A 13,073-nucleotide genomic window follows, 5' to 3' on the forward strand; every position below is an offset into this window, starting at 1 on the left:
CAATGCAGTTATGAAATGGTAATGTAATTCCTCGGGGAAATTAAATTATTTTGGTCCTGACTGTTTGACGCCATATTCTAAATTTTAAATATGAGTTTTATTGTGCCTTTATATAAACATGAATGTATTGTACTTTCCTTTTATGTGCTATGTTGATGTCCTTTTAAACCCAGAACCTCACAATGAGTCATCTTTGCCTTTTTTTGGTTATCATTTTATCATTCTTTTTTCATTCATTTTATCAGCTTACAGACAAGCCCGTCAGAATATTTGATTAAAGCAAAGAAACAAAATTAGAGCAAGATCTGATCTCATGCAATGCTTCTAACTCTCACGACAAACACATTTTGATGACACTGGATTTGCAGAGGATATTTCTTTACTGTCACAGTATGTATGTTACACTAGATGGCGCTGGAGAGGGGTCGGGAACTCTGCATCTATTGAATTGACTATTTTTATGGCTAAATGATAACTTTTTTACCCCAGCAGAACATCTTATCCTTTCCCGAGGAAGCATTTTTTTATTCAAGCATTTAAACCTATTCATGCCTGTGCCAGACTGCAAGTGAATACAAATCTACTATGAATGTTTTTCACGCTTTATATTATTTTATTCCCATGGGTTTTTATTACAATGATGCCAATGACTCTGTTTGATAAAATGTAACCATATTTTAAAGGGTTCAGTAAACATAGTTGATGTTTAAAGGTAAAACGTTGGATGGGGAGGGTTTCCAAGATTTTTTTTTAAACCGGAAAAGGGGCGGGTTTAGCTGTAACGTTAGCAACCACGCTGAGGGACAGGAACGGTTGTCGTTAATGTGAAGGATTGCTCTTTCAAATATGGCTCTGTATAAAGACTAAATGTGTTGCTTGGACGCCAGTTAAAGTTGGATATACCCGAGAAACACCCCTTCCTCTTAAACGTGCAGGTAAGGCTGAAAGTATCCTTTTACCTTGGTGCTTGTTAGCTGCTGACTCTGGTGTAGTCACTATGGGATTGTCGATGGCCATGTAATACAGGAACGTTAGCTGGCTAACATTACTTAGCATATTACTACTGAGATGGTTATCAACAGTAAAACATCCTGCTTCCAGCGTTATCTTATCGTGCTACATCTATCCACCTAGTACCTTCTGGTCATCTAAAAATATAATTTCTAGCTCCTCGAGTAAAAAATTAAATCAGAGGGCCAGTTATTGCTAAGAGGCTAATGCTATTCGCGAAAGGTTGCTAGTCAGCCTGTGACGCTGTCATCGCCTCGCCTGGGTTTGACAGCTCAATTTGAGCAGTGGACAAGGCCAAAGCCACACGACGCTGCATGTAATACTTCTCTGTCTTTAACTCTCATAGACAAGCATCTTCATCTAACTTAAAAACCTGTCCAAAACAAGTTTAGTTATTCAACGACAGAGCGCTTTGTACTATGATAGCTAACATTAACAGCAGACAACGTTACGTTTTGAACATGTTGGCCCTGTACAGATCTCTATTAATGCTATTTGAGGCACTTTAGTTAGCTAATTTTGTGCTTTGGAGTGTTAATGATTATTTATTTAACTCTTGGTTTACCCAAAGGGTAACAGAGGACCTGACAACATCATTTGTCTGTACAATGCCTGGTTTGGGTCAACGCCCCACCCTGACTGTAGTTCCTCTTTGTCCAGAATCTAATCTCCTGGATTATAATTTTATTGAATGGGAAGACAGTAATAGGATGACAATGGTTTGAGATTAAACACGAAATACATGAGACAGACATGACCAGTTCGCTGGCTGTGCTTATTCTCCAGTGGCTAGTTAGCAAAACCACCGGCTAATTCGATTTTCCTTGGGTGTACCATTTTTTAGGTTTCTCTGTATAGTGACTGTTAACTGTTTGATGGACAGTTATCTTGCCTTAATATCAGCCTTTGAACAAATGCTTAGGGATATAAAAATAGTTGTGACACAGTAACAGTTGAAGATGACTATGTGTCCCATCATATTGTTACTGTGTTTTGATGAGGTGAGTAAACAGGCCTATTGACTGTTACAAGCCTCGACATGAACTTAACTGAGCATCAGCCTCCTACTGTCTTAATGCTGATCTCCCTATTGACTATTTAATAAGTAGGGCCACTAAGGGTGCAAGGAATACCAGTGTACTTAACTAATGATTTTTAATTGTACTAAAATATCCTCTTTTTAAGTAATACCTTATTTAAATTTATTTCACAATTCAAAAGTCAATTCCTTTGTGCAGACTCAAGAAAAGGTAGTTCATGTTGATGCTAGATGTCAGGCTGTGCAATAACATGATTACTAGAAAGTAGTACTTGAAAGGTTTACAATAATGCCTGCAAAAGGACCTTTAAATTGACAACATTGCCACTATTGCAATTGTAGAAGTACCTTTGTGTAGAGAAAATGAAAAACTTTGATTTGTTTTTGGGAAATATTCAGTTCAGGTTTTGTGTTTTTTTTTAATGCAACTTAATATTTGTGTTTTCAGTTGAGAAATACACATGCCAGAACTATCACTATTCTGTGCATTTTTGTTGATAACCAAGCAAGCAGACTCATGATACCATTAATGTATAATAATCAGAATCAGCTATATTGGCCAGGTATGCTTCTGCAACAAGGAACTTGACTTTGGTTAGCTTTGCTCTCAGTGTACAGGAATTATACATTAAATATAAAAATGAATAACTACACTGAAAAAAGTACTCAAAGTATTTTTTTCTAGTATATAAAAGTCTATGTGCATTGATAGTGCCATTGAAAGATGTGCTGATGTTACAAGAATGCTGACTAGACATGATCAGAACTATAAAATATGCAAGGATGAAGGCAGATTTATATGAGATGGATAAGATATTTTAAGGCAGTTTGCATTAATAATTGCAAACTTGCATATGAGGTGAGGCACTTCACCATAGTGAGCTTTTTAACAGTTTTGAAGCTACAGTTAAGATGTAAAAGACAGTGCAGGTGTTTTTTTCTTGATCAGAGCTAAGATACTTGTTAAATTAAAGTTCTATTTTCTGATACTCTATCATTATTATATCTGTTATATTCTTATTACGATAGCAATATTATCCAGAATAATCTTAATCCCACATCATTACCAAATTGCGAAGCGCTAATTTTTATTTGTATAGGAAATGGGATATATACAATAAGATCCCCCGTTTTGTAATACACTGAATCATAACAAACATTATGAAAAGAGTGAATCCCAACATTTTTGCCATAGTACAGCCCTATTGATATTTTATTAACTTTTATGGTGAATCATTTTTGTACATATTTATGTTTTCCTTTTTCAAAAGAGTGGTGTGGTTTGATAAGTGCATGTAATGCAGATGTTGTACATCAATATCAACAAGTAAGCAGGTTTAATAATCTTGATCTCAATACGGAACAAAATAATCATGATTTTAGCCATAATTGGGCAGCCCTAATGTAGCTACAACCAATTTTATTTACTTCAATATGTGTAATTTTGTCAATTTTGAATGTAGCAAATACTTGGTGGTTAAATGTCTCATTCTTCCTCTCATAGTCAGCTGTCTTGTTGGTTACTGGTAAACCAAATATGTGCATCTTACTTTCTGTCAAGAGGGTCTTGTGTGTCTTGAAGTTTAGGGAAAGTGGTGTTAAGTAAGTCTACTGTGTTTGGTATAAATTTGCTGAATCATGTGCAGCATGTCGATCTGATATGGGCTGGGCAGAGTTGTTATCATACTTAGATACTTTAATGGATGTTTGAAAAATTCCTAGAAAGTCTAAATGTCAATGTACAACATTTAACAAGGTCCTTCTTTTTCTTAGCCTTGCCACAGGGTAAATGGTCACACTTTTATTAATGTTATCCACTGGGACTGTTTATTACTTTGAATTCTGAGGAAGCCTTTTCATGACGATCAGTTCCTTTATTGGTGTTTTCTTTTGTACAAAACAGTAGAGATAAGAAGTGGGATATATTTACAGCACAGAGGAAACTTCCTCTGTCTGCTTTCGTCACATCGTCTCTCGTTTGTTCATGATTTTGAAAGATCTTTTGATGTTTTTGAGAGGATGTGGGTTGAAATCATTGTCCAAAGCTTGCTTGTATAATGACTTAACATTTTTTCTTTTATTATTATACAACTGTCCTTGCAATAAAAGTCTCCCTAGAAGCCTGTTGATAGAAACTTCCAGAGGTTTCCTGTCATCCTACTGAACAGGGCGTGCACAGTTAGTCCTGCAGTCTTCCTCTTGATACACAAACTGAACTCTGTCATAGAGGGATAACATAATTTATCACAGGAAAAAGCTTGCACATATTGATTCTTAGTAACCACACCAGAAAGCTTCCAGCTTTCGGTGTAATTCAAGGCATTTTTGCTGTGCTTGTTTTTATATAAATATATAATGAAGAACTGTCTTTAACCCTAACTAATAAGAGTTAATCTTTTGGTTTCATGCATATCACCACTTCTGTATTTCACAAGCACAATCAAGACCCTCATGCACATAAATAAACACAGTGTCACTTCCTTGTTTCTCTCCTTGCCTTGTTACATGGTCTCCTCTCTCTGTTGCTTGTGCAGCTACAGGTTCGCCCCTGCTGCAGAGCTTTCACCCATGTAAATGCGGCTGTCAGTGTCGGCGATTCTGAACATGATGACCTGCACTTGTGCATGTTTCCTGAGCTTTTCTCAGAGTAGACCATCCTGTCAGGGGAACTAGGATAAAAACACAAGGCTTATATAGATTTTAGATTCAGTGGTTTTGCTTTGGTGGCTAGCAGATTTAAGTAATCTGGACTTTATTTGCAGAAGTGTTTTTTCTAGCTCATTCATACATCATATAACCTGTGAGTCTGCAGTTTTCTGCGTCATCGAAACAGAGGCTGCTGAGTTGCTGACAGCTGTGGCATGGTTTGCTGCTGGTATGTCTGATGTGTGGATGACAATAAGGGGAATTCATCAGGCAGACAGGAATGGGAAAACTTCCGTCGTGTGCTGGTCAATCAGGTTACAGTAGACTGGCTGATTTCTGTGTCCTCTGTACTGCTTTTTGCCTTTATCTCCTATTAGCAAGTATCTCATGTGGCCTCGATTAAAATAACTTTTAAAAGAACAAGTCTTGCATTGATTTCTTGCAGGGAAATCAGGAAGTCGATGCTGAATGTGTAATAAATGTTATGTGTCCTCCTCCACCTCTCTCTCTCTCTCTCTCTCTCTCTCTCTCTCTCTCTCTCTCTCTCTCTCTCTCTCTCTCTCAGACCAGTGGCAGCTGAGTGATGCCACCAGCGTCCAGCTGTGACTGCCCCCACCTGGACTGTGTGGGGGAGATCACCAAAGAAGAACTCATCCAGAAATCCCATGTGAGTGACTCTATCATGACTCAATCCCTTGCCCTGCTCATTACTAACAACTCTCTTTACATTTTTTTCATGACATAATCGCTGCAAAGTTTTGAGAGTATTACAAGGTTCTGAATTCCTAAAAAAGGCCTGAAGAAATGTTCCAGTTAGTTTCAGTTCATTTAAAAAAATTCTCATAATTAATCTTTTTGTCTGTTTGCAGTCTGTTAACTCTGAAATGTGTCAGTATCAGATTGCAGACTGTACAAGGACATTATGCAAACATGAACCAAAAAGTTACATTATTATGTCAGTGATATGTTTAAGCAGGAATCAGTCAGTATGTTTACATGCACAGTTTAAATCAAGCTTCATTATAGCTTGTTTAGGTTAGATAACTGACTTTGGTCCTTTTCACAGGATACATGCTTCATACATGCAGTAGTTAAATTGATTTATCGAGGGGAAAATATCTGCCTCTGCTATGCCATATGGAAGTCTGTGTCTTTTCAGCTACAGTGCAGTGAAAAAGTATTTGCCCCCTTTCTGATTCCTGTTTTTGCGTATTTATCACACTTAAATGTTTCGGATCATCAAACCAATTTTTATATTTCACAAAGACAACCCAAGTAAATACAAAATGCAGTGTCTGAATGATTATTTGATTTTTTTAAGGGGAGAAACATCCAAACCTATGGCCCCATGTGAAAAAGTAATCCTCCCCCCCTTTGTTAAATAATGAGTATACTGTGATTAACCACAGTTTTTGGAAAGCTGAATTCAATTTCACTGGCCTCACCCAGGCCTGATTACCACCAGATTTGTTGAAACAAGAAAGCACTTAAATAGAAGCTGCCAGACAAAGTGAAGTAGGCTACAAGATCTCAGAAAGAAATACATCACGCTACAATCCAAAGAAATTAAAGAGCAAATGAGAAACTGAAATCTGTAATCTATCAGTGTGGAAAGGTTACAAAGCCATTTCCAAGGCTTTGGGACTCCAGCAAACCACAGTCAGAGCCATTATCCACAAATGGAAAAAAATGGGAACAGTGGTGAACCTCCCTAGGAGTGGGGGGCCAACCAGAATTACTCCAAGAGAGCAACGATGACTCATCCAGGACATCCAAAGAACTGCAGGCCTCACTGGCCTCAGTTAAGGTCAGAGTTCATGACTCAACCATAAGAAAGACACTGGGCAAAAGTGGCATCATGGGAGAGTTCCAAGGCCAAAACCACTGCTGACAAAAAAGAACATAAAGGCTCGTCTCATATTTGCCAAAAAAACATCTTGATGATCCCCAAGACTTTTGGAGAAATATTCTGTGGACTGATGGGACAAAATTTGAACTTTTCGGAAAGTGTGCGGCCCGTTACATCTGGAGTAAAAATAACACACCATTTGATTAAAAGAACATCATGCCAACGGTCAAACATGGTGGCGGCTGTGTGATAGTCTGGGGCAGCTTTGCTGCTTCAGGACCTGGACCACTTGCTGTGATTGATGGAACAATGAATTCTGCTGTCTACCAGAAAATCCTGAAGGCCAACGTCCGACCATCAGGTCGTGCCCTCAAGCTCAAGTGCTCTTGGTTTATGCAGCAGGACAAAGACCTGAAACATTGCAGCAAGTCCACCTCCGAATAGCTCAAAAAAAAACAAAATTAAGGTTTTGGAGTGGCCAGGTCAAAGTCCAGATTTAAATCCAATTGATATGCTGTAGTGTGACCTTAAACGGGCAGTTTATACTGGAAAACCCTCTAATATGGCTGAGTTAAAACAATTCTGCGAAGAAGAATGGGCCAAAATTTCTCCACAGTGATGAGAAACACTCATCATCAGTTATTGAAAATGCTTGAATTCAGTTATTGCTGCCAAGGGTGGCACAACCAGTTATTAGGTTCAGGAGGCAATTACTTTTTCACATAGGGCCAGATAGGTTTGGATCCCCCCCTCTTAAGAAATTAAATAATCATTCAAACACTGCATTTTGTGTTTACTTTGGTTGTCTTTGTGAAATTAATTTGAGGATCCAAAACATTTAAGTGTGATTAATATGCAAAAAACTCAGGAATCAGAAAGGAGGCAAATACTTACTAATAGTTACAATGGACCATCTTCCTTGTTTAAAAAAATTGAAAGGTAAGCACACCAGGAAGCTTCCATTTCAAGCATGTCTTAGCAACATGTGACGTTTCAAGTCAAGGTACTCTTCTTTAGACTTGCAAGACCACAAGTCTCATGAAGAGCATGTTAGCTTGAAATGGCACCTGTTGCTAAGACATGCTTGAAATTGGAGCCTTCTAGTGTGCATACTTTTTTCCCTTTTCTTCATTTTTAATGTGCTATTTTTGTTACTGATGTGCGTGTCTTAATGCATTTGTTCTGTCTTTCTTGTCGACCTTACTAACAAGTTACCAAAAGGTTGCTAACAAGTTAGCAAGGGTTTATTTGCCTGTTTGAAAAAAAAGACAGCATGGACAAATCTTGCATCTCCATACATTTCTAAAATACTGTACGTTATTGGCACACCAGAGACTGAGCCAAAATCTCAAGGCAAACCATATTTTTTATCCACGCAAAATAGCCTGTTTAACATATGTCACAGTATTTTTAGTTGTTGCATGGCTACACTAATAACATATAAATTCCCATGGCACACCTAGATGCACCTTGGCACACCATGCGGGAACCACTTATCTACACTTTGCTCTTGGCACAAATGCACTACATGCTGCCTCTTTATCTTGCGTTGAAAACTGAATGCAGACAACAACATGAATTCTGCTATGGTTAGCATTCATGCTGGGTCAAAGCCCAGCGTGGAAACGGTGGAGCATGCCAGAGTTCAGTCTGGTCCAGCTGAGGCGTACACATGCAAGCGTAAAATAACCTCCTTTGCATCATCTAGCTATGTTGGTCTGACTCTGAAAAGTTTGATTTAGTACAATTTCAGTTTGACTGACATGTTTTAAATGTATTTTTAACATCCTGTTTTAGTCGGACTAACGCAATAATTAAACTTTTTGTAACTGCATAAAAATGTACTGAATGAACACCATCAGACCTGCAGAACTACAGGTTCCAGAGGTTTACCCATCTAAAGGAGCTTTTCAGCGTGTGGTTGTATGAGTTGTATAAGTAATGTTTCCTTGATAGCTTTGAATTGCATTGGATTGGGGGTAAAGAAGAAGGTCTTAAAGGCTGAAATGTGTTCATCTTCTAATCCTGCAGAAAAGCTACTGATTTTTAAATGAATTTATGTCTTCTTGTAGCTTTCTTGTTTTTTCTTTCCTTTTTCTTGAACTTGTGACTCTAACCTGATTGCCTTCTTTTTTTTTAGGGCCAGTGTCAAGACTGTAAAGTTGGAGGACCAAATTTGTGGGCATGTCTGGAGGTAGGACAGTTCTCCTGCGATGGCTTTTTAGAGTTTAAGTACAAGCTTCTTACACCAGTGGTTCTCAGCTGGTCGAACATCTGGACCCACCACCACCTCCTCATGAGAAATCACGACCCAGATTTCTAAAGATTTCTACAGCTCATATGTATTAATGAAAATTGTTTCAGTTTGGACCTTAGATGGAATAAAATAGGACTGAAGAAGGAATGAGGACTAAACAAATGTTTAAAAGCACATTATTGTATGAGGACATGCTATTTATTTACTCCATTATCATGAGATAGCATGGAAATTTTGGGAAAAGCAACTTTGTTTGGAAGAGTAGAGTATATAGATGAATTTAAATCTTGAGAAAAAAGACCATAATTTACTTGTTTGAGGCACAAATTTGCGACCCCTAAAAAACAGCCTGTGACCCACTATTGAGTCTGAATCCTCCAGTTGAGAACAACTGTCTTACACAATATTTCTCAATTTGAAATATTTTTTTTTCCTTTTTCTCATCAAACTGCTGCATTGCTTTATATTTTTCTGTCCAGAATGGCTGCTCATATGTCGGCTGTGGAGAATCCCACACTGACCACAGCACTGTGCACTCACAGGTAAGAGAATTCAGACCTCATTGATGACTTTCAGTGCAGATCTGTTAAGTGATTCTAATCACAATAAATGTGATAAAAATGTAGCGTCAAATAAAAAAAAGATGTAACTAAAATAGGAATGGAGGTGTCAGTAAGAAGAAGTGGAGGCACATATGGCAGGACAGGACAGGAATACCACATTGGCTTCCCAGGAGGAGGCATGACTTTGAAAAAACTGCCTGCACACTGCTTTATTTTTAACATTGTTCTCTCTAACAGCCTGCACGTGAGTTTTTACAGCTTTTCAAGTGCACGAATTGTTAAAATCCATCAAGCCAACTCTGTCCGCCTACACCTCCACATTCAGTGCAATTTCAGCAGTGGATCATCCATTATTAATTGGCATCCCTCTGGGAAGTGGGGGAGATTCAATAATACTGTCAGTTCTATGGTTACAGTATCTCTCTGCCTGTCCTGGCTCAGCCTCTGCTGTGCAGTGTTGACTAAGACTTTTACCTCCAGCAGCACAGCAGGGCCAACCAGGGTTAGAAGAAGAGAGGGAGGAATAAGAAAGCAAACATGTGATTTGCTTTGCCGATTAGTATCTGCATGGCTGCACAAACCACTGTCCAGAAACGACTTGTTCAAGTGCAAACCTCTTTAAAAGTAAGGATCTCCACAGAGACTAGAGGCGGATATTTGATACAGAGTGTGCGTGGAAAGAAAAAATGATATGAGCGGCTGATTTTAAATCCCATCGCTAGTGGATTTTTATATTTGTCCGCTTATCCAGGACATCTGTCTGTGCAGCTTGCCAGCCGCCTTTTGTGTTTGCCTTTTGTGACGCCATCTTTAAATCTTCTAAGAATGAAGGCCATGCTTAATTAGTGCTTGAGGGCCCCGCGGGGAGACAAACATTTTAATCTCTTGACTATTCAACGAGGAAAGAGTGCTGTTGGATCACATCAGATGCAGTAGACGAGACTCTTCATGCTGAGAGTAAACATGAGTGACTGTTTCAAAGATGGAAGTTACAGCTACATCAGCTCATTTCAAAAGTTTAACTTCACTTCTGTTTGTACTTACAGCAGCAAACTGGGGCGCATAATTAGTATTTGCATGAAGATTATATTTCAAACATCGTTATGCGAAAAAAAATGACTTCCATTACATTTGAAACTCTGAAAATGGATCGTTCATATTGAAGAAACAGAGTGTAGAAGTTGGCCCAGCCTTTTACTGGCCTTTGAGCTGCCAACATTCATATGAAAACACAACATATCTGAATGAGATATTGAGAAGCTTTCCATGCATTCATACATGCATGAATATGGCTGCTGGCCTTGTGTGTTCCTTGTAAATTCACATAAGTGGTGCATTAACTGCTAAAGGCTACAGGAGAGATTAGACAGCTTTTTATCTTAGAAAAGACTCAGATCTGACCTGTTTCTTAATCAGAAGATCTAATACTTAACTGGTGCCGCAATAACCGCAAATGTTCTGATGTGTTTACTTTGGAGTGCATGCGAACATGACATGAATTGCTGACATGCTCAGACTCATTGCGCATCATCTAAAAGTATTATTCTGTTTGAAGAGGGAGCACTGCTGACTTATTTTGCAGATTTTTTTTACCGAACAAAGGTGCAAAAAGTAAAACAAAGTAATACATAATCTGTGTGAAAAAACAAGATAGTTAATTGTAAATCAATGCATTATTTAGGCTTGAGAAAACACACTGCCAGCCCCATAAATCCAGCTTGTTATTAATGCCCTACCTGGTTTACTTTCCTTCATGAATTATTAAAGCTATGGAGTTGTTCATGGCCGTGCTCAGTCTGGCGTTGCCCCTGTGCCAGCTCTGCTCTGCCCTGCTGTGTGAAGGCTAATGCAGCCCTGATGAATAATGCAGCTTCTGCTGGTCTGCTGCTGATCACGTTCCCGTCTCCTGTCGACCTGCCAGGCTGCCCATGTTTGTCAGAGCAGCAGTGGGTCAGCAGAACTCGGCCATGTTTCCACAGCAGCAGAAAAAACGGCCCTTATAACGCAACATCTCGCTCATTTTGCCGCTGCCTAAACCTGTAGCCTGAAGCACTGAAAACCATAAGATCGTGAGAATACTCAGGGATGCGTTCTGTGTTATTCTTTATTATTTGGACGGATTAGGAGGTGGTTTTGTTTGCATGGATATCATCCTGTTAATAACCACTATTGTCTATTAAGTATCATGAAGATAATTTTCAAGCACAAATTTCAAAACTGCAGCAGACCCTGGCTCTCATTTGTGAGATGAGCTTTTCTCATGACTTGTGTGATGATTAACTGCACATCTTTCTGTTTTTAGTTAGTTTAGGGAAAACAAGCAAATTGAAATTAAAAAAAATGAGACTGAAAGACATTTTTTTTAGTTCTTCATGAGATTTCAGCAACCAAGTTATCAATTGACAGGAATTAGCCAGCAATTTTATGAAATATCTGCAAATTGCAGCCTCAAAAATTTGTTAGAATTGTTCTAGATGGCAAGTTTGGCTTAGTTTAAGAATGTGATACTTAAGAATCAGGTTAAAGTATTCCTACTTGTAGTCTGATTGCTACTGGGCTTCCAAAAAAAGATACTCAGAACTTTTAAAGTGCAAGAAAATTGCAGGCTTGACCCTGCATTCAAAAAGTAAGGACTTCAAAGAAGGCACAGTTAGTCCTGGCTGATCAAAGTTACCCTTTGTGCAAAGGCTTAAAGTTACAGGACATAGTCTGCCAGCATAGCAGACAAAGGCATAAAAACTCATTTGTCCCAGCTGTCCTGGCTTCTAAATTACTTCTGATTTTGCTATTTTATCACTTAATGTTTTCATTGTCTATTACACTTTTTTATTTGTCATTCATTTTATATTTGTTTTTGACCTGATGGATGTAGTATGCTTAATGCTGACTGGAAATCAAATTTCCCATAAGAGGGATGATAAAGACCACCTTGAACCTTCAGCCTTTAATTCTAGAAATTACTCTTTCAGGTTAAGGGTCTTCTGATTGTTGTCATCTAAAGATCTGAATAGATTAGGTAAATTAGTCCTCTGAGCTATGGAAAAGTGACCACATTTTGACCCCCGAGAATGGTCTATTTGGGGGCTAAAAAATGTAACTATAACTTTAGTTAGACCCTGTTGGGGTGAAACGGCACTAACTTTCTCAAAAAGTTTGTGTGCGATAAAAGTAGGGCGGGGCAATTGATCGAAAATTAAATTAAAGTAGTATGGCCTGCTGCAATTTTCAAATTGCAGTAGGTGCAATATTGCTTCAACCTGAAATTTGTGTCAAAAAACAGTTTAAAAGTTTTTTTTTTGCAGCAGAGACATTATGCATTACATGTAATGCAATCAATCAAGTGGCAGTTCTTTAAAATTGTCTACAAAAATCCTACTTTCTTTATTTTTGTACTTTTTTCTTATTAAATATGAGAATGACTTGGAAAAAAATCACTCTCTTTAATACAACAGTGCATATCCAATTGCAATACGAGTCCAAATCATCACAATTGGATATTTTTTGAAAACTGATAAGCCCTTGTTAAATCTAATACTGTGTTAGTTATAATGTAGAGTTATTTGTTGCTTTTGTATAATAGAAAACACGTACGATAAAGAACTTAAGAAATAGTCGCATATCAAATCACAATCGCAATATTTTGAGGAAAAAAATCGCAATTAGGTTATTTTCCCAAATTTTTCAGCCCTAGATAAAAGTAAAATGCAA

At 38.0% G+C, this 13,073-nt stretch overlaps 1 protein-coding gene across 1 annotated transcript in view; it reads left to right on the forward strand.

Moving 5' to 3' along the window:
• The first annotated feature begins 796 nt into the window (after window positions 1-796).
• usp33 (ubiquitin specific peptidase 33) overlaps window positions 797-13,073 on the forward strand; it is a 38,256-nt gene continuing 25,979 nt past the window's right edge. The window contains exons 1-4 of the mRNA XM_041804205.1: window positions 797-935; window positions 5,262-5,363; window positions 8,686-8,739; window positions 9,282-9,344. Of these exons, the coding sequence (XP_041660139.1) occupies window positions 5,280-5,363; window positions 8,686-8,739; window positions 9,282-9,344 (201 nt within the window). The 5' untranslated portion in view covers window positions 797-935; window positions 5,262-5,279. The remainder of the gene's footprint in view (window positions 936-5,261; window positions 5,364-8,685; window positions 8,740-9,281; window positions 9,345-13,073) is intronic.

Source organism: Cheilinus undulatus, linkage group 13, assembly GCF_018320785.1.
Source record: "Cheilinus undulatus linkage group 13, ASM1832078v1, whole genome shotgun sequence".
In the NCBI taxonomy this organism is placed as follows: Eukaryota; Metazoa; Chordata; class Actinopteri; order Labriformes; family Labridae; genus Cheilinus; species Cheilinus undulatus.